This window comes from Numenius arquata, chromosome 8, assembly GCF_964106895.1.
Source record: "Numenius arquata chromosome 8, bNumArq3.hap1.1, whole genome shotgun sequence".
Lineage (NCBI taxonomy): Eukaryota > Metazoa > Chordata > Aves > Charadriiformes > Scolopacidae > Numenius > Numenius arquata.
This window is the reverse complement of record NC_133583.1, coordinates 19,604,800-19,630,577: the sequence shown is the minus strand read 5'-3', so window position 1 is coordinate 19,630,577 and position 25,778 is coordinate 19,604,800. Positions and strand designations below refer to the sequence as shown.

The 25,778-nt window shown below is 57.7% G+C and overlaps 4 protein-coding genes across 8 annotated transcripts in view; 1 reads left to right on the top strand and 3 right to left on the bottom strand.

Annotated features, from left to right (window-relative positions):
• RNF123 (ring finger protein 123) overlaps positions 1-11,445 on the top strand; it is a 50,014-nt gene extending 38,569 nt beyond the window's left edge. For all 3 annotated transcript variants that reach the window (XM_074151288.1, XM_074151290.1, XM_074151289.1), the window contains exons 35-38: positions 10,011-10,153; positions 10,556-10,650; positions 10,772-10,857; positions 10,973-11,445. In XM_074151288.1, the coding sequence (XP_074007389.1) occupies positions 10,011-10,153; positions 10,556-10,650; positions 10,772-10,857; positions 10,973-11,072 (424 nt within the window). In that variant the 3' untranslated portion in view covers positions 11,073-11,445. The remainder of the gene's footprint in view (positions 1-10,010; positions 10,154-10,555; positions 10,651-10,771; positions 10,858-10,972) is intronic.
• On the bottom strand, positions 6,401-7,927 carry AMIGO3 (adhesion molecule with Ig like domain 3). The gene has a single exon (XM_074152550.1). The coding sequence runs from the start codon at positions 7,925-7,927 to the stop codon at positions 6,401-6,403; it is 1,527 nt and encodes a 508-aa protein (XP_074008651.1).
• Positions 11,446-11,534: 89 nt separating the features above from the next.
• Positions 11,535-14,031, bottom strand: GMPPB (GDP-mannose pyrophosphorylase B). 2 transcript variants are annotated; one of them, XM_074151794.1, is made up of 8 exons: positions 13,866-14,031; positions 13,713-13,793; positions 13,565-13,613; positions 12,631-12,932; positions 12,473-12,551; positions 12,242-12,369; positions 11,887-12,069; positions 11,535-11,729 (listed from the first exon to the last, which is right to left on the bottom strand). In XM_074151794.1, the coding sequence occupies exons 1-8, from the start codon at positions 13,992-13,994 to the stop codon at positions 11,598-11,600; spliced, it is 1,083 nt and encodes a 360-aa protein (XP_074007895.1). In that variant the 5' UTR covers positions 13,995-14,031; the 3' UTR covers positions 11,535-11,597. The 2 variants fall into 2 exon arrangements, with proteins under 2 accessions (XP_074007895.1, XP_074007894.1); XM_074151793.1 differs by having other exon boundaries at positions 11,598-11,743; positions 11,823-12,069.
• Positions 14,032-14,954: 923 nt separating this feature from the next.
• Positions 14,955-25,474, bottom strand: IP6K1 (inositol hexakisphosphate kinase 1). 2 transcript variants are annotated; one of them, XM_074151961.1, is made up of 5 exons: positions 25,129-25,474; positions 21,676-21,886; positions 20,903-21,087; positions 18,426-18,601; positions 14,955-17,543 (listed from the first exon to the last, which is right to left on the bottom strand). In XM_074151961.1, the coding sequence occupies exons 1-5, from the start codon at positions 25,349-25,351 to the stop codon at positions 17,034-17,036; spliced, it is 1,305 nt and encodes a 434-aa protein (XP_074008062.1). In that variant the 5' UTR covers positions 25,352-25,474; the 3' UTR covers positions 14,955-17,033. The 2 variants fall into 2 exon arrangements, with proteins under 2 accessions (XP_074008062.1, XP_074008063.1); XM_074151962.1 differs by having other exon boundaries at positions 20,903-21,084.
• Between the last annotated feature and the right edge of the window lie 304 nt (positions 25,475-25,778).

Here is a 25,778-nt window from a genome sequence, read left to right as displayed (position 1 = left end):
ATCTCGGGGTGGAGGAGGGAGGTCCCATTTATGGGGCTAAAACGTTCCAGTGGGGAAGGGTGGGAGTAAGGAGAGCCAGAGCCATGCCGACTCATCCAGCTGCGTTATCAGGATGCAGTCAGATGCTTCGGCTGCTCCTTGCCCAGCACAGGACGCTCAGCCAGGCATCAAGTCCTCTCGCTACGGACTCCTGGCATCAAACAGAGCCATTAAGCACCAGAAAAGGGAACATTGCCCAGGCTGGGATGTGATGAGACAGTTGATACATCATACGCCTTAGTCCCTGGACGGAGCGGGCTGTGCTTTTGAGAGAGAAGAAATACATCTCCAATCGGGTCCAGCAGGAGGGCTGGTGCTACTCGCGGTGAACCGAAGCTTCAGTGCCCACCTCTTCCAGGCCTGCTGATCTTTGTAAAGCCTCCATGGGTCACTTACCACAACTCCCAAATGCTTGCTGGAGGGTGGGAAGGAAGACCTTGTGCTGATAACTAGAGCATCATTAGAGAGCAGAGGGCTTGAACCAGAGCGGGGCCTGGGGATTTCATGCCTCGCCTCCCTCGCTGAATGTAACGAACTTTGCAACAGGGGCAGAGAAGAATTAGTGCAGGGTGCAGACGGGGAGCTGGTAGCTCAAGCTGGGGTCCCTCAGCAGAGGATCTTCTAGTTCCCAGGCAGGAGCGTGGCAGTTGCCCTGTGTTTCTCAGCAGAGATGCTGCCTGTCCCTCGAGAGCTTGCTTTCCAGAAGGCAAGAGTGGGGCAGCCTGGCGCTGGGGCTGGGCTATCTCACGAACAGGCAACAGCTCCTTGGTTTAAAGCCCAAAAAGCTAACTGCATCCTGGGCTGCATCAAAAGAAGCATGGCCAGCAGGGTAAGGGAGGTGGTTCTGCCCCTCTGCTCCACTCTGGTGAGACCCCCCCTGGAGTACTGTGTCCAGCTCTGGGACCCCAACATCAGAAGGACATGGACCTGTTGGAGTGAGTCCAGAGGAGGCCATGAAGATGCTCAGAGGGCTGGAACATCTCTGCTATAAGGATGGGCTGAGAGAGTTGGGGTTGTTCAGCCTGGAGAAGAGAAGGCTCCGGGGAGACCTTAGAGCCCCTTCCAGTACCTAAAGGGGCTACAGGAAAGCTGGGGAGGGACTCTTGATCAGGGAGTGGAGCAATAGGAAGAGGCGTAATGGTTTTAAACTGAAAGAGGGGAGATTTAGATTAGATCTTAGGAATAAATTCTTTACTGTGAGGGTGGTGAGACCCTGGCCCAGGTTGCCCAGAGAAGCCCCATCCCTGGAGGTGTTCAAGGCCAGGCTGGATGGGGCTTTGAGCAACCCAGTCTGGTGGGAGACGTCCCTCTGATGGCAGGGGGTTGGAACTGGATGATCTTTAAGGTCCCTTCCAACCTGAACCATTCTATGATTCTGTTTTGTTCTCTGCACTGTTGTTGTGGGACTGCTCGGGCTTCCAGCCTTGCTGCCCCCTCCCAGCCTTCGGGTCTGACAGCAGTTGGGCAGCACCTTCGTGGTGGGAAGTCTCAGCACCTGGCAGGGGCCAAGGAGGCAGGGATGCCCACGCTTGCCTCTCTGCCAGGCTCTAATGACTGAGCCTTGGTTTTGCAGGGAGCAGAGGGAAGGCAGGATCTGGCAGGCTGAGCCAGGAGCTGGGCTGAGTCGTTGGGTCCACGCCAGAGACCCTGGCTGCCTTCAGCCGGTATCATCCCCCCCATTTGTCTGCTAAATAATTGAGCAGATTTTCTATCAAGCCTCCTTTGGAATGAGCTAATGGAGTGGCATTGGCCAGAGCTTGTGTAAGGAACCTGGCGAGAGCGAGGGGCAGGGGAAGGGGCGAGGCCCGACGGTGAGGCTGTTGGTCCCCTGCGTGCACCTTGTAATTAGGACTGGGCATATAGGTCATTATATATATATATATATAGGTCATAACACAGATTGAAACAGGCTTTGTGGAAAGCGAGTAGCCATCCCAGAATGGACATGAGCCATGTTGTGCCAGGGCTCGGCTGCCACTCTGCTCCTTGGTCTTCCCCCATGCCCCACAGGCACCATCCCCTCAGAGGCAGGGGGAACGAAGCCAGGCAGCATGTTCCCCAGCCCTGCCCATGGCTGATGCTCTTCATGTGAGTCTGGAGGGATAGGACACATGCAAAGTGCCAACGAACTTGTCTGCAGCGTGACTGTACAAGGAAAGGCCTAAGCAGCCTTCAGGGTGCATCTCCTAGGGACTTTTGCCCAACAGATGGAGAGGATAGAGGGAAGGGCACTGTGGTCACCAGGAACATGGTGGTACCAGCCAGCAGAACACAGGACGGGTATCCTGGAGCAGAAACAACCATGCTGTCCCAGTGGAGTGCTGAGCATGAGCCAGCAGGACCTGCCAGGAGGAGTGTCACTGGGCTGACATGATGTTGGGGGAATTCTGGCTGGATCTCTGCACTCTTCTCCTTTGCACAGTACAGATGGGTGCAGAGGGATGGACTGGCAGGAGGGAGGAGATAGAGAGATTCTCTGGGCCGAAGTAACGTGTCGGTGAGCAGGCACAAGGCCACGTGGGGAAGGCTGGCAAAGCAGACTGTTCAATTGCTTGATGGTTTTGGGGTTGCCTCCACTGGAAAAGTCACAGAAGATCCCAGTCTCCAGGTTCCTGAACTCATTCTGGCCACGCACCCGTGTGCTCGAGCCCTGCTGGGACCCTGGGGACTTGGCTGGTCCCCACTGGACGTGGTAGTTCTCTGCAGTCTTGTGTAATTACTGATCATGTAAACAGTAATGCTCCTTCAACACGTGTTAATGAGTGAGCTGTGGTGGAAGGAGGTGTGGGAGTAGACATTTCATGGACCACTCAGGCTATAGGAGTCCTTTCTACCTTGCCCTAAAAACTTAGAGAATGAGTGATACTTGAGTCTTGCAGTGTGTAACGTATCTGGGTGAGGGTGAGCCGGAGCACAGTGGCGTGACTAGCTCAGACCTAGGTTTCACGGTTAAAAAAGGAGTCTGGCCTTACTGATCTTACTGTTTTTACAAGCTGCCAGCTGCAAATGCTGTATCCTGGGCAGTGGGAGTGCCAAAGCTGGAATCTCCTGGCCCCTAGGGTCCGTCGGGCACACGCTGGGAGGCAGGAGCAGGCATCGTGCTGGCAAGCAGCAGGCATTGCTGCTTCAAGCTCTTTGGAAAACCATGAGCATCTTAAGGAAAAGATCCAGGTCCAACCTGGATTGTGTGCATCGTGTGTCCAGCCCCGGAGGAGACAGGAGTCAGCGTTGGAGGCTGGTCCCCAAAGCTAGTCCTTATCCCCGCATGCACAGGCGTGGGTCCCTGCATGCCGGGGATGCCGTACTTTGTGCTGACCCATTGCTTTGCCTGGCGGAGTCAAGAAGCGAGAGGCCGGTTTGGCAGCAAGCCGGGGCTGTAATGGTGGAGATGGCTGCCGAGAGAGGATGGTGTATTCCTCAGGGACCATCCATTACGTTACCCAACTCCCGTCTGTCGGGGAGGCGGTGCTCCTGGCTATGTTTTTCCTTGTTGAGATGATTTGCCTTCCAAGCTCCTTAATGAACTGCTTCAACAGTTCAAACTGCCTTGCCTTGCTTGTTGGAGCAGCACTGTGGTGTGAGGTCCTTTCCGAGCACCAGAAAGGTGTGAAAGGCAGCAGCAGGATTTTCCTGGGTAAGGCAGCGGGGAGCTGTTGGGGGAAGCACTGATACAAACCTCAGAGATGCTGTCCTGGCATAGTGGGCCTTAGCCTTCCTGTAGGGACAGGAGGATTGTAGCCAGCCAAGAAGAGCTCTCCTGGGCTTCTCCAGGCTGGTGTGTCCCCAAAGAGGCCCTTGGGAGCTTTTCTTACACTCTAGTTGGCCTGAGCTTTCCCCGAGCTTCAGTTGTTAGCCTCAGCTGAGGATGGAGGTTTGGTGGACCACTAATGCCTGGGAAGCTGATGTTGGCACCAGGGAGGGGAAAGGTTTGCGAGGAGACCTACAAGGATGGTGACAGAAGAGCTGCAGGTGGGTAACACCCACTCTGAGTGCTGAAGCCCAGAGCAACACCTTTCCTTTTGGAGGAAGACACAGTGCGTAGATGCAGCAACGGGCTCAACTCTGTTTTGGCAGGCATGAGCCATGCTCAGGGTGGTGCCCTCGGTGGGTTTGGACCTGGGTCTCTTCTCTTTCCCAGACATTCCCAGGGCAAATTCAAACCATCTTTCCCATGGGATCCCTGCCTGGGTGCAAAGCCAGGGGATGGCATCGCCTCAGCTCCATCCTCGAGGGGCAGGGTGCCTCTCACCTATCCACCCCGCACCTCGCCAACCCCCAGCAGCACCCCGGCGCGGCCAGCTCGGTGTCCCAGGCTCGTCAGGAATGCTGTACTAATGCGAGGTGACGGGGCCGGCAGCGGCAGGCGTGCGGGGAGCGAGGGCGCAGGCCAGCGGGGCCTGTCGCTCCGCATCCCATCACCTTCGCCGGCCGCGGGGCAGGTGGCAGCAGGCCACGTATTGCATGGAGCTGTGCACAAGGTCGGTGTCAGGAAGGGCGCTGGGCAGCTGCAGTTGTCTCGGGATAACTGCTCTCCCAAACATTGTCCCCTCCTTCGATGGCAGAGGGGGTTCTGACAAGCGTTTTGGGCACAGTTGACTTTTTGCTGGGAAAAAAGCTGTTTGTTTCCTGGCTGAGATAGTTGAAGGATGGGTGCTAGCACTGTCTCAAAGCCACAGGGACTTTCCCATCCCACCGGTCGCAGGGCTGCCAGCAGCTCTTGGGACTGGGGCACAGCTGTGGGGGGCTGTGGGTTGGGGGAAAGGTCTGCAAAGGGTCCTAGTCCCTATTTTTGGGTTGTGCTTGAGCTGTGCTCCTGCCTGTAGGGTGTCCCCAGCATCCCCCGTGCTGCGGGAACCTGCTTGCTCCCTCTCCAGCTGTGGAGAGGGCAGTGGTGGCTGGCAGACTGGGGGGGACAACCTTATCCCTCTGCAGAATCAGGCAGGTGTTATGGGGGGGCAGAGCCGCTCCCTGTGCCGGGGGCGATGCAAGGCTGGGTGCTGGGAGAAGCAGCGCAAGCGTCCAGTGAGGTGGGGGCCTCTGTCTGCAAAGGTTGTCAGGACTTACCCAAAGACCAGGCCAGTCTGACCCCGACTGGGTCTTCCCCAGGTGCCTCTCCCCACATCTAAATCCTCCTCATCCCTATTGGGGTCTGGATATGCCCTTGTGTTGGCTGGCGCTGCTCCCTCCCCAGCTCCCAGGTGTCACCAGAGACCTGCCCTCCTGGGGACAAGCCACCGGACGCTCCTCTCGCACCAGCCCCAGGCCATCAGCACATTTAACCCCCTTGCCAAGGCTGCCCTAACGCCGTTTGATGGGAACAGAAGCTGCCAATCACCTGGCTCTGTGTGCCAGGTCAGCGGGAATTCAGGGCTCCCTCAGACCCCCGGAGACCCACCACAGTGCCCGTGGGTTGCAGGGTGGCTGCACGCCGCTGCCCTGCGAGGGCAAGGAGACACTCAGCCCAGCGTGAGCTTAAAAAAATAGGCATTTTTATTCCAATGTAACTAGAGAATTACGACCCAAGAGAGGAGAGGATTACTCACATTTATCGATAGGCTTATTAGATTACTGCCTAAATAGCTGTGCTTTAGCAGCGCGTTTGTCCGCCTCAAGGAGAAGCGGCGAAGGAAGGTGGTGCATCTGAGCCCTCATCGTCCTTGGTGGCACGGGGACCGCTGAGCGATGCGGGCTGGGCGCTGTATGGCATCACCTAATCCTGCCTGGACTATTTACAGCTTCTCGGGAGGCAAAAGCTTGTCATGTTTGCTTGGCTGCATGGCTGGTCAGGCGCTGAGCTCCATCCCTCCTGCGTGGCCACACTCAGAGAGGTGGCATGTACCCTCCTTGTGACAGGGTCACGCTCCCCCCACTCCCAGCCATGGCATGGTGATGGGGACCAGCACGGGCTGGGAGAGGACAGTGGCACCATCATCCTCTGGCATGAGCGAGGACACAGCCCCACGCATCACAGCTATTCCTTGGCCTGGGGTGTCCGTGGCAGTGACAGCCGGGTCATGTCTCCTGTGCCCAAGGCCATGGCAGACCACCATCCCAGTGTCACCATTAGGGAGTTTGCCCAAATGAAGCAGAGATTTCTCAGGTGTCCTGTGTTTGTCAGTGTTACCCTTGTGCTAATGAGGCTGTTCCCAGTGGCTTATGCAAGGAGCTCTTGCCAGGCACCGATGTTCCCCCAGCCCAAAACCCACCAGCAGCTCATGGCTGAAGCGGTTGTGGGTGATGCCCATCACCCTTGAGGGTCACAGTCAAGCCGGGAGTTCGGGGTGCCAAATAATCCTGCTTCTAGCAGCAATGGAGGAGAACGGCTCTCAGGAGGCCCGGCACTCCTCCCAGCTCTGCCCCACTACGACACGATGGGGGTGTCCGAAAAGACAGAACTGATGGACTCCGAGTCTGACTTGAGCTGCAGGACCTTGGGGTGCTTGGCATCCGGGAAGTCCTCGCTGAGGGCCAGGCGGATCTTGCCATTCTGCGTCTCCCTGACAGGCTCGAGGAAGACCACGTGCTTGTTGGCGCTAGCCTTGCGGTTTGGCCCGTCGGTGGCAGGGGGAGTGGTGCTGAGGATGGAGGACTGGGCGCTGCACTCCTGTGGGGGGCTGAGAGGAGCTGGCTTCTTGCAGCAGCTCAGGCAGCGGCAGGGCGTGAGGTACAAGTAGATGATGACGAGCACCAGGCTCACAGTGCACCCCAGCAGGGTCGTGAGGCCGGTGCTGAAGGTCTCCCCGTCCGGCTTGGGGTAGTGGACCGTCACGTTGATTTCACACAGCCTGCTGAAATTGTGGGGGCTGTTGATGGCCAAGCCCACATAGACCCCCGAGTGCCAAGGCCTGGCCACCGCAATCTTCAGGCTGCCGTTGTGGTAGACCTCCAAGGAGCGGTTGCTGTTCCCCGGGTGTTTGATGGGCTCGTGGTGAGGGGAGATCCACATGTAGGTGGTGGCCATGGCCGGCCGGCTGGTGTTGCAGGTGAGCAGGAGGGTCTGGCCCACCATCACGGGGAAGGGCATGGGGTGCACGTCTTCGGGGCCTGCCGAGCAGTTCTCAAACATTTGGCTGTATTTGAGGAACTTGATCAGGGACCGGGGCACGTTGTCGGACACCTTGCAGGTGTGTTCCTCGAAGAAGTCCTTCACCGAGCTGAAACCTCGCTGCTTCCAGCGCTGGAGCATCAGGTAGAGCTGGCAGCTGCACCTGATGGGGTTGTTGTGCAGGTACAAGCCATTCCTGATGTTTTCAGGCAGAGCCGCCAGCTCTTCCACGGGGATGCTGCTCAGGCTGTTGGAGGAGAGGTCCAGCGTGCGGAGGCTGTAGTTGCCCAGCCCCTGGACCGAGTGGAAGGGGAAGGTGGTCAGGTTGTTCCAGCTCAGGTAGACTTTCCGCAGGCCGCTCAGCTTGGCGAAGGCGTTTTCATCCACTCGCGTAATGCGGTTGTTGTAGAGCAGCAGCTCCTCCAGGCTCACCAGCGCATTGAAGTAGTGCGTCTCGACAGTGTGCAGGTGGTTGGAGGACATGTCCAGGTGCCGCAGGTAGGAGGCATTGTGGAAAGCTTGCGGAGAAAGGTCCTTTATCTGGTTGTGGCTGATGTGGAGGGCCTCGAGGTGCGGGAGGGCGGCCAGCCAGCGGTCGTGGAGCTGGGTGAGGGCGTTGTGGCTGAGGTCCAGCGTGGTGGCGGTGGGTGGCAGCGCCCGGGGCACGCGCTGCAGCATCTGCCGGCTGCAGCTCAGCAGGTCGGAGGTGCAGATGCAGGCAGGGGGACAGCTGTGGGGCACCGGGGAGGCACGGGGTGCGCGGCCATGGTCACACAGTTGGAGCAGCAGCAGCAGCTTCACCACCCGTGCCCACAGCGGGTCTGTGGGTGCCCACGGGGACATGGTGCCCGGCAGGAGCCTCTGTGTGGCCCGGCGGAGAAAACGTGCTGTGGTCCTCCCTGCTTTCCCCCCTGTGCTGTCTTGGGCGGGGGTGGGCTCTACCGAGCATCCGCAGACGCCCCTTTGCACCCCGCAAAGGAGGATCCCGATTCCAGCCGAGGGGCTTGAAAAGAGTTAACGGGGGGCATCGCCCTGCCCGGTGCTGCCGCCTACCTGTGCTCCGGCCGGCCGGGGGCTGCCCGGGGGCGGCTGGGGGCCGGTGTCCGGCATCGGTGGGGTTGAGCGGCTCCGGCGTTTCGGGCTGGGCGAACGCCCGGCTGCCTCCCGGAGCCGCTCCTCCCCGGGGCGACAAGTTTTCTCAGGGCTCCGCTCCGCCGCGGCGCATCCCCAGGCTCCGGTTACCGGTTGAGCCCCCTTCGGCGGGCGGCTGCTTCCCGGTCCACATCTCCCGGGGAGCTGGGCTGGCTGCGGGGGCGCCGTCCCGCTCCGGCCCCTATTTAGGCGCTGGCGGGGGGGGGGGGGCGGGGGGGCGGGCGGGATCCCATTGGTCCCGGCGCGGGGAGTGGTGGCCACAGCGGTGGCCCCGTGGCCCGTCTCGCCGGTGGGCAGGGCGATGCGCAGCCGGTACCGGCCCCCGTCGCTTGTCCCCGGTGGTGGTGGTAGTGGTGGGGCAGGGAATAAGGACCACTTCGCCCACCTACCCTCCCGCCTCGCCGGCGCGCAGCCACCCTCCCTCCCGGCTGGAGAACGGCAACCTCCACCGGCTGTCACCCCACCGGCTGCTCCGCCACCGACCACCCTCGGGGAGGGTGCTGGAGTAGACCCACCCCGCTGTCACCTTCGGGTGCCCCTCCTGTCCCATCCTGCACCTAGGCTGGGAGCGGGGATGGCACTCACCCCCCTCCACCCCCCCACCCTGCTGCTTAGCACCCAGTCGTGGTCCTTCCCGCTGCTCTTGTCCCCACCGCCCCCTGAACAAGCTAGCACGGACACACACACACACACCCCCCAGGACCCCTGGCTGTGGGGTGAGCCCGGTGGGGAGTCCCCACGGCAGAGGTGGGAGGTGGCCACAGGATGAAGGACACTCAGGAATGTCATTACCCGGTGCCCGGGCGCGTTAGTGGGAAGCAGAAAGCCGGGCTGGGGAATTGGTTTCCATTAGGGCAGCAAAAAGCTAATTTGGCGGCTGTGGCTGCTGCGCACTGAGGGGCTGTTAACCCCCTGCACCCCAGCCCCGGCTCAGTCTGCGCCAAAGGGCTTGCCCGATGGTGGCCACAGAACCACCTCTGCTCCTTGCCAAGGGCTGTGGGCAGAAGCCACAGCACTTGTGGCCGATGGAGACACCCACTAAGGTGCCCTTCATCTGTCCTGGTCATCCCTGCTGATGCTTGAAGGTGGGGAGACCCACAACCTTTTCTTTCTGCTTTGTGGGGGCACCTGCTTGCTTGGAGGGGGGGCCACCTTGAGCCGTCCCCACAGTGTAGGGGTGCCAGAGCCCCCAGCAGGAGGCTGCTGCATGGCACCTCTCCTTTTACCCTTGCTATGCTGGGCTGCCAGGGGGGTGCTGGCTGCTCCAGCCCTGCAGCTCCCCAGGCTCAGCCGGGCACCACTGCAGCCTCAGCAAGTGCTAATGCACCGTATCGATCCCCGGAGCCTCTGAGACTGGGTGGGGTGGCGGAGGAGGAGGAGGAAGAGGAGAAGGAGGAGAGGGACAGCTGCCCTTTGGTTGCATTTGAGCACCACTCAGTTCTGCCAGGAACATAGAGCCACCAGGCTGGGTGCTGTATGTGCCCAGCTGTGCCCTGGGCTCGTCCCCATGGGGCACAGGAGCTGGGGGGATTCTAGAAGGTTGTGGACGCCCCGGGTCACCTGCGGGGGCCTGGCCCCACATCACCACTGCCATCACACTCCATGCCGGGCACAGTGTCCCTGCAGTCTGCAGGGTGATGCCACCATCCAGCTGTGTGGTAGCTGGGGACCTGGTGTCCCTGTGACCCATCATGCCCAGGGAGGCCCAGCCAGCTCTGGGGGGTGGTGTGATGTTGGGGGGACGGGACAGAGGCCTGACTGTGTCCCTTTCCAGGGCCGAGCGTGCCACAGCGGTGCTGCTGGCGGACCCCTGCTTCCAGCTGCGCTCCATCCAGTACCTGCTGGGCCATGCCGAGCCCTTGGCCCTGGCAGCTGCTGCCCCGGCCACCGACAAGCGCCATTTCTCCCTGCACACCTGTAAGTGTCAGCTCTGTGCCAGGAGCTGGGCTCTGCTCACCACCAGCCCCTGACCATGGTTGGCTTGGGGGGGGACGGGGCTGCCAGCATCTGTGTCCCCTGTGACATGTCGCAGCCCCCTTAGCCCTGGGGACAGGGATCCATGCCTCCCCCATTGTCCCCCAGCGGTGGCACTTGGGATGGGGCTGTGTCCAGTGTCCACTTTTGGCAGCAGTTTTATCTTCTCTCGTTGCCCAGTGTTCAGCTTGCTGTCCCCAGCATGGAGATCTCTGTCCCCAGCAGCAGGCTCCCTGTCCTGGCTGGTCCCTGAGGACAGCTGCATCATCCCCCCCCCCGCCATGCATCACCCAACAGCCTCGGGGCAGCCCGAGGGTCACTTTCACCCCCATTTTATCCCTACAGACACAGAGTACATCAGTGCTGAGGAGCTGGCAAAGGTGGACAAGATGCTGAGCCACCTGAGCGAGGAGTCCAAGCAGGCAGCTGCCACCACACTGGTGAGTCCCCCAGCCCGGTCCCCATGCTCAGCAGCAGCCCCGGCTCCCGGCACACCTGCCCTGGGACACGGGGCTTTTGCTGCCACCACTAACCACCTGGTGACACCCCACCCCCCCCCAGCCCACCAGTGAGGAAGACCTGTGCCCCATCTGCTACGCACACCCCATCTCCGCTATCTTCAGACCCTGCTCCCACAAGTCGTGCAAGTGAGTACCATGCATGTGTGGTCCCCACTGGGGTCACTACCAGCACCTGCCCCGTGTCCGCCCCCGCCCCAAACTGTGCCAGGGGCAGCTCACGCTCTTTCCTTCTCTGTCCCAGAGCCTGCATCAACCAGCACCTGATGAACAACAAGGACTGCTTCTTCTGCAAGGCCACCATCACGGGGGTGGATGACTTCACCAAGCCGCCCAGCTCGTAGCACCCAGCCCTTACCATGGGCTCCCCCAGCTGAGCAGGGCAGCCCCCTGCCCTCCACCTTGGCTTCTCCCCTAACACAGGGCCAGGACCCAGCACGGGGCCGCAGTGTGGGGCAGGGGGCTGCAGGGTGGGGGGGAAGGCCCGATGCCAGGCTCTGGGGCCAGCGACCCCCTTGCCCAGCACCTGGGCCACAGCAGCCCCTCTGCCCCATGGGCCGTTCTCAGGGAGGGGAGCCCAAGGCCTGGGCTCTGCTGGGGGGACGCACAGCAGCCCCGAGGCCAGGGCGGGGTGGGCCGGGGTGGGCGTTCGGGCTGTTAACTTGCCCCTGGCTGGGGGCTGACTTCATGAAATGCAGCATTAAATTATTCTTCCTTATGTGGTGCCCTGAGACGTGGGGAGAGGAAGCCAGGCTGGCCATGGTGAGCAACCCAGCGCTGGGGCCACACTCAGATGACACTCAGCGGTAGATGGAAATATAAATATTTAATCAAAGCAGAGCCAGGAGTGCAGGGCCCACCGGGGGCTGCTACATGATGATGCGCGGCTCTGGCACAGACTCGGCGATGGACTTGTGCGGCAGCACGTTGGCCCCATTGAGGTAGAGCTCATCGTTGACGATGACATCCTCGCCCAGCACGGTCACGTTCTCCATGCGAACCTGCCCCAGAGAGGCTCTGTCATGCCTGCCCCGGCTCAGTGCCACGCTCCTGCCCCCAGCCCCTGCGCATCCCTCCATCCCTTGGGCTGCAACCTGAGGAGGCAGGAGGGCAGGAGCTGAGCCCTGATCTCCCCCACGGGGGCACCCACATCCTCACCCACTGCCCCACGGAGCAGCTCCAGCCCACGATGCAGGATTCCAGCCAGGAGTGGGAGCGGATGCGGGCTCCCTTCAGCACGGTGCACCGTTTGATGCGCACCCCGTCCTCCACCACCACGCCAGCCCCGATCGTCACATTGGGGCCGATGACGCAGTTTGCCCCAATCTTGGCACTGGGGTCCTGCAAGGAAGAGGGGCTGTGCCGGGGCCGGGAGGGCAGCCAGAGCTCTCGACACAGCCTGCACCACTTGGCCAGAGTGGGGACAGGAGGGCACAGCTCGAGCACAGCAGCGAGTACAGCGGTGGGAGGATGGGGAGAGCCCGTGACCGATGTGCTGGGGGCTGGCACTTACCACCAGCACGTTCCCTACGACACCGGGCCCCGAGTGTAGCTTCTCGGGGTGCTGAGCCCTCAGCGCCTGCAGGTACATGCACATGCCCGTGAGGAAGTCCTTTGGCTGCCCGATGTCCATCCAGAAGCCTGTGGGGATAGAGCTGCGGTGACAGCCCCCAGCGCAGGGGCGGCAGTGCAGGCAAGACACCACCCCACTGCTACGCTGCCCACACCATACGCGGGGCCTTACCCTGCAGCTCCATGGCGTAGAGCTGCCCCTCCTGTGCCATGGCTGGGAAGATCTCCTTCTCGATGGAGGTGGGACGCAGCTGCGGAAACAGGACTCAGGGCTGAGCTGGGGGCCTGCTCCCCCGCCATCCTGGCTCTGCCCAGCACCCTGGTCCCTACCTGGATGCGTTGCAGGATGCCGGGGCTGAAGATGTAGAGCCCGGCGTTGATCTTATTGGACACGAAGACGCGCGGCTTCTCCACGAAGCGGCAGATGCGGCCAGTGTCAGCCTCGCTCACCACCACGCCGTACTTGGCTGGCTCCTCCACGCGGGTGACCACCAGCGAGCCCTCGCCGCCGTGCTGCCGGTGGAAATGGGCCAGCGCCGCGAAGGGGAACTCGCAGATCACGTCGCTGTTGAGGACAAAGAAGGGCTCCCCGTCCTCGGCCAGCAGGTCCCGCGCCAGCGCCAGCGGCCCCGCTGCCCGGCCATGAGTGATGCCGCAGGGACAGGGTGAACCCAGTGCCCAGGTCCTCCAGGTCCCACCTGTGCCTGTCCCAGTGTCCCTGCTCCCCACCGACCCTCCCAAGCCCCCAGTCCCTGGTCTTCACCCAGCCCTGCTGTCCCTAGTCCTTTCTGTGCCTGTCCTGATGTCCCCAGTCCCTAATCCTGCCCATGCCCATACTGGCATACCCCTCCCACTGCCCACGGTGTCCCCCTCCCAGTGTCCCCCATATCTCCCAACCCTACCCCTCCATACCTACCCTGCTGCCCAATGTGTCCCCCCCCCAGTGTCCCCCAGCCCTACCCATCCATAACCACTCTGCTACCCATGGTGTCCCCCTCCCAGTGTCCCCTGTATCCCCCCAGTCCTGTCCCTCCATACCCACTCTGCTGCCCATGGTGCCCCCCCTCCCAGTGTCCCCAGTATCCCCCAGCCCTACCCCTCCATATCCACTCTGCTGCCCAATGTGTCCCCCTCCCAGCGTCCCCAACCCTACCCCTCCATACCCACCCTGCTGTCCACGGTGTCCCACTCCCAGTATCCCCAGCCCTACCCATCCATCCCAGTGTCCCCCTCCCCAGCCCACCCTGCAGTCCCCGCACCCTACCCGTGCCCAGCGGCTCCTTCTCGTGGGACAGGGAGATGCGGATGCCGAGCTGCGGGCACAGAGTTAGCGGCGGGTGCGGGGCGCGTTGAGGGGGGGAGGGGGACGGACACGGACGGGACAGGGGGAGGGGAGGGACGACGACCCTTACCCTCTGCTCCTGCTCCCGCATGGCGGCTCCCAGCGCCTCCGACATGTAGCTCACCGCCAGCACCACGTGGCTGACGCCGGCCTGCGGGAGTGCGGGTCAACGGGCGGCGGGGAGACCCCCGCGACCCCCCTCCCCCGCCGCCACCGCCCCCACCTGCCGCAGGGCCTCCAGCTGGTGCAGCAGCAGCGCCTTGTTGCAGAACTCCACCAGCGGCTTGGGCCGGCTCAGGGTCAGCGGCCGCAGCCGCGTCCCGAAGCCGCCCACCAGGATCAGCGCCCGCATCCCCCCGCGCCCGCGCCGACACGTCAGCGCCCGCCGCGCGCCACTTCCGCGTCACCGCCGACCGCCACGCCCCCAGCCCGCCCCGGGCCCCTAGCGCCCGCCCCGGGTCCTAGTGCCCACCGTGGGTCCTCCGACCGCCCCGGGTCCTAGCGCCCGCCATGGGTGCTGCCACCCTCCTTGGGTCCTAGCGCCCACCGTGGGTCCTCCGACCGCCCCGGGTCCTAGCGCCCGCCATGGGTGCTGCCACCCTCCTTGGGTCCTAGCGCCCACCGTGGGTCCTCCGACCGCCCCGGGTCCTAGCGCCCGCCATGGGTGCTGCCACCCTCCTTGGGTCCTAGCGCCCACCGTGGGTCCTCCGACCGCCCCGGGTCCTAGCGCCCGCCACAGGTCCAAGTGCCCGCCCCGGGTCCTAGCGCCCGCCATGGGTGCTGCCACCCTCCTCGGGTCCTAGCGCCCACCGTGGGTCCTCCGACCGCCCCGGGTCCTAGTACCCGCCACGGGTTCCGCCGCCCTACCCAGGTCCTAGCGCCCACCGTGAGTCCTGCCGACCGCCCCGGGTCCTAGTGCCCACCATGGGTCCTCCGACCGCCCCGGGTCCTAGTACCCGCCACGGGTCCTTGCCCCGCCCGCCCCAGGTCCTAGTGCCCGCCACAGGTTCCAGGGCCCTCCACAGGTCCAAGTGCCTGCTCCGCGTTCTGCCGTCTGCCCCAGGTCCTAGCGCCTCCCGCCTCCCGAAAAGCAAGCGGAGATCAGCAGCAGAGCGGGCACCCACAGCGCCGCGGGGGCAGAGGGGTCCCGGTCCCACTCAGCTCCCACCCCGGGAGCTGCTTCTGTGCTTTCCCCCGGGGCAACGACGGAGACGACCCCCCATGAGAAGAAACGTTTAAGCCGCCTGCAGAGGGGTCCTGCCCGAGCCCCCCACCCCGGTCCCCGGCAACAGGCAGGCACAGCACACCAAGGACAAAAACTGATCCTTTAATGGTGGTTTTTGGTTCTCTGTGAAGCACAAACAGGGTGATTATTCATGTAAAAACAAACGGGGGTCAAGGCTATGTACAAGCTGTGGAGTCCCACGGCGGTGGTCCAAAGGGAAGGGGCTCAAGGCTCTGACGGAGCAGCGGCAGCAGCCCTCATCCATCGCCCCCGGCCCAGCGAGGAGGGGAACAGCCGGGGTGTCCCCAGGAGGAAAGGCCCTGCCCGCTGGGGACATGCACAAGGTGGGCTGGGCCAGGGAGGGTAACGCGGATGTTTTGGGGACCTGGGGCAGCCGCTGCTCACTCAGCTCCATCCCTCCTGCAAACCTGTTCCCTGAAACCCCCCTGAGCCCCGCCTGGGGGGCAGAGAGGATGGAGCAGTAACCCAAGGCAGGGGAGAGTGGTGCGAATGAAGGTCCTTGTCCAGAGAGCAGTGACCTGGGCAAGCTGGGGGACAGGCAGAGAGGTACGATGTAGGACAAAGCCAGCTCTTCCCCTGCCCCTTTCCCCACCTGGTGCCGCAGACCTGTGCCCGCTGGGGCAGCTAGGGCCACCAGCCAAGCACCAACACTTTCCAAGCAGAGTGTGCGCACATGCTACATGCAGGGAGAGTATTCCCCAAAAAAGCTTTCCTGAAGTAAAAAACAAAACAAAACAGAACAGAACAGAACCAAACAACCCAACCCTGGCCTCACAGGTACCCAGGCAGAGTTTCTCAGGCAGCCGGGGTAATGGTAACGCCATGGAACGAGTCAGTGACACTGGGGAGGGAGGAAGCAGGGGGTCCCAGCACAGAAACACAGGGTGGGGGGGATGATGCAAGGGGTGGGGGGGAGGGTTTGGTACCACCAGGCCACAGTATCAAACATTAATGCCCTCATCAAGGGAAGCCACGGGTAAAGCACTGGCTCCAGGAAGGAGCCCAGCTGGCTCTTTCATTTATTTTGGGAAAGACTTGACCCCCTGAAGCACAGCTCAACAGTCAGGTGGTGGCACCTATCCCTCAGCCAGGTCCTCACCTGTCCCCATAGAGACCCCCAAGGAGACAAAGGGGAGTCAGCCCTTACCCACAGCCTCCCCTTCCACGATCCCCGTGCAGGGACCTGCCAGGAGAGCAGGGGCTGTGGGGCAGGAGGCCCACTGTGGGACAAGAGCAACCTTGCGCTGGAGGGACACACTTGCGTGCAACCTGTGGGACCAACATTACACGAGGGGAAGGGTTGAAATGGTCCGAAAGGCCCTGCTGCACAGCTGGGGCCACGTTAACTGCTACAGATACTATTGCTAGCCCACGAGCTGAGTTCTTGCTTGGTCAGTGGTCCAGGGCAGAGTTACTCCTGCAGAGCCCCCTGCCTGCCCCTACGCAGCCCTGCCCGTGCCACCCGGGGCTCGAGCACAGCTCCAGGTGCCCAGCCTTCCCTTGGGGCCACAGCTCTGCCGGGGGTTGCATTTGGTCATTTATATTTCCGTGTTTGGGGTGGTTATTCACAGTGCCCAAACAGCAAAAAAAAAAGGCAGCATCAAAAGCTGAGCCCCACCGGCAAAACCCAGGGCAGAGCCAGCGCCACCGAACACCGAGACCAGCACCTGCGCTGCTCACCGTCAGCCCCACTGAGGCTGCCACCTGGTAGTCGAGCACCCTTTCCAAATAACTCAGGAGAATTTCAAAGGGAAGGCTCTCCCCGGGGCTCCCAAGGCTGGAGGCTACTCACGCCACAGATCCAGCCCCCCCCAAAGAGGCCCCATGCTTTCCTGCTTCCTCTTCCCTATGTCCAGGTCCTCCCTCCAGAACGCACACAAGACAAGCGAAGAACCGATACACCCAACACCCAGGGGGCATCTACAGAGCCTCCTCCAGCAGGCAGAGCTAGTGCGGTCAGAACCATCTGGTTGGCACGAGGAGCTCTTCCATCCTGCCTCCCCTCAGCTCTTCTATCCAAGTACATTTAAAAACAATGGAGCAATACAATTGTTTAAAACCAAAGTTGTCTGCTTTTTTCTGTGGTAGTAGGTGGTCTTGTCTGCTCCTGCCACCAGGACAAGAATAAGAGGCCGTAGCCCAGGGCTACTGGTTTTCCTCACGCATCTGTTCCATGATGTTGATGAGGCTTTCCAGCCCGAACACGTAACCCATGTCGGGTCCGTCGTGCACAGTGGGGTCATCACGAAAGCCTTTGAAGGTGCTGTGCGCAAAGTCAATCATACGCACGTCCACCTTGGGCTGGGCTGAGGAGCCAGGCTCGGTGCCACCGCCGTCCTGAAGGCTCTCCGGCAGAGAGCTGTCAACCCGCTTCAGGCGCGTCTCTGGCCGGCGCTCCACAAACATCCCCGCCCTGCTGTCCTTCCCATCATATATGATGAGGAGGGAGCTGGAGTAGAAGCGGTAGGAGGCCTGTCTCTCCAAAACCGCCTTCAGGCTTCGCAGTTTGGCGAGGATAGGCTCAAAGAGGTCCTTGCGCAGCTCGATGCCGTTGTGGAGATACTGGTAGAGGGCGTTGCGGAAGCCCTCAATGGAAAGACCGCGTCCATAGTATTTATTCCTGCATAAGTAATGCCCCGTGTCCAGCTGATAGACCTAGAAAGCCAAAGGAAACGCATGTCAAGTGGGAACACCAGGTGAAGGCCACGCAGAGAGCCCTGAGCTGTCCTGGACCAACAGGGCAGAGGGAACTAGTTCTGTACCCACCATGCCCAAGAGGGAGCAGGAAGCAGCTCTGCCTGCTCCCTAAATCCCTAAGCAGCTCATGGGAGCATTCCACAGGCACAGCCAGGGCGCCCAACTACCAGTTCTCTCCCAGGACACCAAAAGGGCAGCTCGTCAGTCCAAGCCTCCATAAAAAGTGTGACACAACAGGCCCTGAGGCTTAAAAAGTCACGTCTTACAGCAACTCGGACAATGCTCTGGCAGAGGGAGCTGCTGGCACGTATTGCCGTTATTATGTGGCATGTGATTAATTAAGGGCCCTCATTGCCTCAGAGTCTGTGGGCAGACTCTGGGTTACAAAATCCTCCCGCGGGTGGGGAAAGGAGCGACTGTTGCACAACAGCACCAGCCGCAAATCCTTGTGCACAGGGCCCATCCTCAAGGGGAGAGCAACTTCTTAACACCCAGTACACCACGGAAGCAAGTGTCAGCTGATGCCGGGACGGAGGGACACCTCCCTCCCCAGGCACCGCAATTCCAGCCGAACACTAAACCACAAAAATAATTTTATTGGAAAATCCCCTAATTGTCTGTGAGCAGAACAGCTTTGGATAAAGCAGGCTCTCTCAGAAGAAGCAGGTTCCTTTGTTCCAGGACTAGAAATGAAGAGAAAAAGCATATACTGTGAACGCTGATGTACCCACCTGAAGTGGAAGACTCCGTAACCCAGTGCTCAGCAGAAGACACTAACTGGGAGGTCTAATGGGGCTGCGAAAGGGAACGTGCAGCAACCGCAGCCTTGGGGATCCCTACCTGCATCCCACACACACGCACGCCCAAGGTGGCAGAAGTGCTCTGTTCACACTTCTTCATCTGCCGAGCAGCCTTCTCCTCAGACGCATCATCTCCGTGCTGTCTGGTCCCCATCTTCAGATCAAGTACGCAGGGAAGCTTGAAGTGATGCACCACGTTCTCCAGCAAAAGGAACTCTGGGAGATGCGTCAAGGAGAGCTCACCTGTCAGAGACACTCCTCCCCAGGGCCACCAGACAGGGACTTGGGCCAGCATGAGATAGGGCTGGGCAACAAACAAATAGGAACCCAAAGAACAGAGAAAACTGTTTGGGGATGTGAAGAAAAGGACAAAATCCCAACAGAGGCACCCGGGCTTTGACACTTGGTAGAAAAAAATCAGCCTGGAAATGGGAATGGCCACCAGTAATCAAGGAGGTGACATGGGCATACTGGAAACTCAGCAGGGGGAACTGAAGAGCAGAGCAGTGTCAGGAAAGACGGGGTCTACCAGTAAGAATTGCTGATACATTAAGGAAGAGCTTAAAGTCTAATCAAATTAGCAATTTAACCATATGGATAAACAATACAATCCCCACGGACTGAAGACTCGGGGCTCAGCGCTGTTGGCCTGCCCAGAAGAGCAACGCTGCCCAACACACGGGGGGGAGGGGGGGAACCGAGGAGGAGCTACAAAGGCAGGAAACAGAACAGTTACGGGATTCTTCAATTACCGCCATGCACAATGGGCAAAGCCTCCATTAGGGCACAGCGCTGGGAACAAACCCCAGACAATCAGTGCAGCAGCTGGTCCCAAAGGGGAAAAAAACAACCCTGATGTTTGCCCCAAGAACCCCTGCAGGGCAGGGTTCAACACGTTACGCTGAAACAGCAACCAGAAGACTGCTAGATCAAACCTGCGAGGAAGTTCAACATTTAGAAAAAAAAAAAAAAAAACCACACTATCATCAACTATGGTTGATTTTGAAAGAGGAACTCGATAAAAATAAGGAAGCGTGATTAAAAAGGCCAGCCAAAAAGAATTACTTCTCTGCAAGTGATGCAGGCTATTTAAAAATAAAAGCTGGAGGCTCAAAGCACACGTTTGAGAATAGGAAAAGGAAGCCCACACAGTTAAAAGGGTGAAGAATACAGCTATTAAAAGCAAGTTTGTTTCTACGTGTGGGAAACAGAATCAAGCTCCAGCAGGTGAAACAAAACCAGCCCACAAGTGGGCAAGTTCAAGACAAAAGCAAGAGCAGTCATTTGTGAAGGCACAGAAAGTAACAAATCCATCTTCAACCACAGGAAGAAGCCAGTCAGACTGCCCGAAGAGTCTGAAGGCAAAGTACAAAAGGAGCTACAGGGGAGGAGGGTGGGATGGGGGTGTGTGAAGAGGCTCCCCAAAAAGAGAAATAAGATTAATATTTTGCTTCTTTGTTTACTGGGGAAGAGCTTAAGTGATTCTCAAGCCAGAACTCTCCTTAAGAGTTCAGAGAAGTCTCAAACTGAAATGAAAAGGGAAGAGATCACACGTTAAACAGAAAATAAGAGACGTGTAACTCGTTTAACATCACCTTAGTACCAAGCGACTGAACAGGGGCTACAGCAACACTGATTTGTTGAGAACTGAGGAACTACAAACCAGCCTGACTGGTCCCACAGCCAGTTGCCAGCAGGGTCTCTCTGTTGAAGAGTGTGGATCTGCACAAGTGATCGAGAAAAGCGAGTGAAGAGCGAGATGACAAATTCACTCTAAGCACCAAGTTACTCAAGATTGCAAAAATAGGGAACAGTAGTGGAAAAACTCCACACTCCTTGTGGAGTTTTTCCACTACTGTTCCCTATTTTTGCAATCAACCATTAAACGGGCGGGCAAAATTCACTAAAGTTTACACGCAAGACGATAAACATAAGGAGAAAATGATTCTTAATGCATAAAGCAATGTGTTTTGAGAGAGCCATTACCAGTCAGAAATGGGATCTGGGGGTAACGAAACAGCATTTGGAACAAGAGAGTATGTTAGGGATTATGAGGGAGAGGAGAGAAAACAGCATTGGACACCAGTGGAAACCTCTGATTCACCTGCATCTTCCCTGTTGTGTGCAGTTCTGGTCATGGTCTCCAGAAGGACACAGTAGAACTGGAAGAGACTCAAGAAAGGTGACAAGGACAAACACAGCTCCCTCCCAAGGGATTACTGATCGGGGCAGACCTGCATCTGCTGCCGGGCAAAGCCTGATGTGAGAAACTACAGTTCAAAACACAAGTCAACAAAGAACCAGAGAAGAAAGCAAGCACGGGATTCTAGTCAGACACATGGCTTCTCTGAGCTTCAGCGTCAGACATTAGTGTCACTGCATGGAAAGCAGGAAGGAATAGTAAAAAGAAACATATAATACAGTTTTTCTTGTGCGAACGATGAGAAAGCCAAAGGAAGTAAGTAGCCTTGGGCACAAACACGAAGGCCAGGGCAGACTCTGCTTCCCAAAGGATACTGTAGAGTTTTCGGTCCTTGGACTCTGACCGCATGCGGCTCAGCTGCTGCTTATGACAGCGCAGGCTCCAGGGGTTGTAGCTGATCTTTTCAGAGCTCAGACCACTGTTCCCATCCAACATCTGAAATGGAACATCTGAATGGATGTGCAAATCCACCCTGGGACTCTTCGTTTCCTGGATGCTGCTGGAATAAAGACACAACAAAGTTGCCTGTTAGAATCCATGCCTTCTCCAGGTACTTACAACTGCCACATCCTCCCCTTGCACGTGGCCATCTCCTGTTCCTTCTCCTGCCACCTTCTTAACAGCAAATCCTCGCTAATACCCCTCGCTGTGGACCCACACTCAAGGATTTGGTCTATCCAACATCTCTGCCAGGTTGCACTGCAACTGATAAGAGTAAGCAGGAACACTTGTTTCTCAGGGAGCTCTGGCTGGTGTGAGAAGGTAGAAACCCATATTCAAAGTACCTTTGGGAAAAATCCTCTGGGTTAATAACCAGGTAGACCAAAGAGTGTTTGAAACTGCTCCACAGACTTTGGTTCCACATCCAATAAACTGCCAAGGGTTATCCTGTGGATGAGTTTGCCCTGAACGTGGCAAAACTGACACAGTTTGCTGGACTCGTTAGTCCACGGTGTGCTTGGACTAGCACGTGCAAGACAGCCTGGCTACTGTATGGAAACGCAAAATGTCCTCAACAAAAGGAGCACCAGAGATGAAAGGGGACGAGAGATTTCGGCTCATCACCTTGTCACTGGGCCCTCTTTACCTTTCAGTGCTGTCACTGGCCAGGCCAGGCTTTTCCTCCTTGTGCTCTGTGCCGCTGCTTGATCTGTGAAGGCTCCGACGCGAGTGCTTGCGTCGTGGCTGGTCCCTCTCTGGCAAATCATCCTGCTCTAGTGCCTCACTCTCCACATAGGGATAGGCCACCAGGTTAATGTAGCCATCACTGTCTCCCTCAAAACAGACAGATACCACACCTGTAGAGAGAAGTGACACCTCAGTTCTGTTTCCCACAACCACCAGCACCCAAACGTTCAATGGGAGACAGTAAAATGTAACTCTCAGAGCACCAGAGCAATGGAAGGAGGTTTAAGACTACAAGAATCCAGATGTTTTTAGGGCAGAACAGAGGAGAAATCCCCCAAACAGTGCTCTGTGTCGCTACCTGATCGAACAGTCAGCAGCAGTGGGGGAAGCTCTGCCAGCCACAGGAAATTAAGGACAAAAGCGCAGCTGGTAGGCTGAGGGGTGGGATTATTTCCTTCCATTCACTCTCACAGCAAATGTCGTCAAACTGGAGAAAGTAAAGCACAGGCTACCAAGATGCTGAGCAGGGCAAAGCACACAAAATATATATATAGTTCATTTGGGGAGGTATTGATGTCCTGCAGAAGTGTTCCTGCTGCTGACCTCCTCCAAGCTCAGGAGTGATGCATCCCAGTGAAGAGGAAGTTGGGCAAAACCACCAGGAGGCCTGCATGGATGAACAAGGAGCTCCAGGACAAATTCAAACAGAAGAAGGAAGCCTAAAGAGGGTGGAAGCAAGGACAGCTAGCCTGGGAGAAATACAGAGAAATTGTCCAAGCAGCCAGGGGTCAGTTTAGGAAAGCTAAAGCCCAGATAGAGTTAAATCCAGCCAGGGACATCAAGAGCAACAAGAAAAGCTTCAATAGGTATGTTGGTGACAAAAGGAAGACTAGAGAAAATGCGGGCCCTTTCTGGAAGGAAACAAGAAAGGAAGACGCAGGGAACTACATGCCGGTCAGTCTCACCTCTGTGCCCAGCAAGATCATGGAGCAGATCCTGCCGGAAACTCTGCTAAGGCACATGAAAAATAAACAGGTGATCGGTGACAGCCAACATGGCTTCACCAAGGGCAAATTGTGTCTGATAAATCTGGTGGCCTTCTACAATGGGGCTACAGCATTGGAGGAGGAGGGAAGAAAAACTGACTTAATCTACCTGGACTCCAAGGAGAGACACTGGAGTGGCCTTCAGTATCTAAACGGCCTACAGGAAAGCTTGGGACAGACTCTTTATCAGGGAGTAGAGCCATAGGACAAGGGGTAACGGTTTTAAACTGAAAGAGGGGAGATTTAGATTAGATATTAGGAAGAAATTTTTTACTGTGAGGGTGGTGAGACACTGGCACAGGTTGCCCAGGAGTTGTGAATGCCCCATCTCCAAAGTTCAAGGGCAAGCTGGATGGGGCTTTTGAGCAACCTGGTCTAGTGGGAGGTGTCCTTGCCTATGGCAGGGGGATGGAACTGGATGATCTTTAAGGTCCCTTCCAACCCGAACCATTCTGTGATTCTCCAACAAGGACATTGCTCGCCAAGGAGGAGTGTGCTTTCTCTGATAAAGGATCTCTCCAGCATCTGAGCTATGAAGAACAGAGCGAGGTTGAGGTGACACCTGCCATTTATGGCAAGTCAGCCAGCATTGCAGAAAAGGGATCTGCAAGCTTCCAGGGCTTCCTAGCAATAAAAACAGGGGCTCCTGGAAGTAAAACTACCTCATCCAGGTGCAGGCAATCAGGACCATTTGTGTCCCATCCAGTTTCACCTTCTGAATGCTACTGGGAAGCACCATAGTCCAAGGGAACATATAAACATTTCTCAGCACAGACTGGCTATATCTAGCTGGCCAGCCACAGAGCAGGACAGCTGACACTTCTAGTTAGGGCTGACATCTTCATCTTTGGGAGTCCCTCAGCCCTGAAAAGGAGGCTATCAGCTCATGTCCCAACTTGCAATGGCCAAAATCTTTCATTAGCTTGTCACCAGCATTGAATAGCTGCCAGGAGTATCAGATGCTAGATGCAGACAATCAAATGATTCATCACAAACGTAAGGAAACCTTGCACTGCTCAGCTGATGCAGCCCATCACGTTACTGTCCTTCCTTTTCCCTTCTCTGCATGTGACAATGCTAACACAGTTCAGGTGGCTCAACACAACTTCAGCGCAGCTCAGGACTCCAGCATGTCACTACAGAAATGCCACTCCAAGCACTCTGGCTGCCTGGACATGCTCCTCACGACACCCCTGTGGAAGGCAAGCTTATAGTAACACCCGAGTGCTCAGACAGGAAATATCCTCCCCAGTACTCCCCTCCTCGGAACAGTAAGAGCAACTTCTGGGACTATCAGGAAATTGCACGGGACTCTCGGATGAAGCCCCACACTAGGGTGGAGGTGTATGTCCTATGCCTTTAGGCTACCAGGAAGTATCTGACTTCAAGACGACAGGTCTCCATCTGGACTCTCAGCTTCATCAGTTTTAAATGTATCTCCCAAGGAAAGCCTGATATCAGGTCAATTCTAGTAATTACACAGGCTTCAGCTGAGATTTCTGATGGGTCACTAGAGCCCTGTGTGGCTCCAGAGTGGCTCGAGCGTACAGGAGGACCTGTCTGTTGGAGACTGTATCTTTCATTCACGGTCCGCAGACAGACACCGGTAGGTAAGCTGACACTGCTTTGAGACCCTCAGGCTGCAGCCAGATCAAACGGCAAGACCCTGAACAGATGGTGGTCCCAGCTGCCTGAAGCACTGTCCTCCCAATGCCACGTGGTGACAAAGAAGCAGAGGCCACAGGAACACCGAGTCCCCCAGAAGGCTACCTGCCAGTGTCACCATCCTGAATAGAAACACACATGGCCGAAAGCATATCCAGCTTCCGGAAGACACAGATGAGTTGCCGAGCTCCTACAACGATACAGGCACTGGAAAATTCCATTCCTGCAAAGCGGCTGGGGACAAGGCTTCACCTCAGTGCTGGGAAAGCAGCACTTCCTGCTTCAGCAGCTTTCTGAGACGGGCCCATAAGAGAGATGTGATGAGGAAGCAATAAATTACGGGACTGGAATGTGCAAGTGCTCAGTGTATGATTTAACTTCATTTGCTCAAGGTCAAGGCTGTAATTGACAATAACTTGGTAGTAAAATTACTTCAGTTACACGTCCATAACCTTAAGCTTCAGACTGCAACTGTCACACTGCATATTCTCTGCCTAGAAAGAGAAGCACATTAAACCCCGAGTGCCTACAAAAAAAAGACTTCCTCCTTTCCAAGGGCTCCTATCAATTTGCTAGCCTGCAAAAGAGAAAGAATTAAAATCAACAAAGAAGATGACACCAAAAGACAGCAGAGCTGCAGAAGATGAGAGGGCTGGTTCTTGAAGCAGGTAACTGCATTCTGGAATGACAACAGGCCTCACCTTTGTACTCGGGTGTGAACTCCTTCATTTCTGGGGGCAGAGATTCATAGAAGCGCTGCTCTCTGGTAATGAGGGGTTTGCAGACAGTATGGTCGTCGTAGCGCATCATGCTGCTGTGGCCGCCCACCTGGTGAATGAAAGGCTCCAGCAGGACCCCCCGGTCTCCAGATCGAGTGGCATTCTTGCCATACTTGCCCACTTCCATGGTTTGACAAACACACATTGCGTTGGGCACCAGTTGCACTCTTGGAACATGGGGAGAGCCACATGGGCTGGGAGGGGTAGCTCAGCAGTGGTCAGGCAGCCACAGGGGAGAAATCCCAGCAATCTGCTTCCTTACAATGATCTGAAAAAGCAAAAGGAGATTCCTGTAAAGAGAGGACCACTGGCATTCACTCCCTATTTTCTAGGAAAAGTTTCTGGTATTTATTTATATCCCTAACTGCTCCTCTTCTGTTCTCTGTTTACCTCCCACTTGTTCCAGCACACTTCTCACCACCTCTTTAGTCTTACAGGTAAACACACACTCATTTGGAGGCAGTCTCATCCAGAGCTGCTCCAATAGGGTTGACAGGAGACAAGGAAAGGAGGAGATAGAAATATTTTGAGCCGCCTATCTTTAGAAAATACTACTTCCTTCCTTTAGTTCA

Bases quoted from the DNA above. Each gene is read 5' to 3' on its own strand.
- AMIGO3 (XM_074152550.1), bottom strand. From the start codon at position 7,927: ATGTCCCCGTGGGCACCCACAGACCCGCTGTGGGCACGGGTGGTGAAG.
- IP6K1 (XM_074151961.1), bottom strand. From the start codon at position 25,351: ATGTGTGTTTGTCAAACCATGGAAGTGGGCAAGTATGGCAAGAATGCC. The intron at 18,602-20,902 runs GTATCCTTTGGG...CGCATCTCCCAG, and splicing joins CAAGGACCGAAAACTCTACA to AGTTCCTTTTGCTGGAGAAC. The intron at 17,544-18,425 runs GTAGGGATCCCC...TTGGCTTTCTAG, and splicing joins TGCGTGTGTGTGGGATGCAG to GTCTATCAGCTGGACACGGG.
- GMPPB (XM_074151793.1), bottom strand. From the start codon at position 13,994: ATGCGGGCGCTGATCCTGGTGGGCGGCTTCGGGACGCGGCTGCGGCCG. The intron at 12,070-12,241 runs GTAAGTGCCAGC...TCTTCCTTGCAG, and splicing joins TCGTAGGGAACGTGCTGGTG to GACCCCAGTGCCAAGATTGG. The intron at 11,744-11,822 runs GTTGCAGCCCAA...GGCATGACAGAG, and splicing joins CTGCCCTCCTGCCTCCTCAG to CCTCTCTGGGGCAGGTTCGC.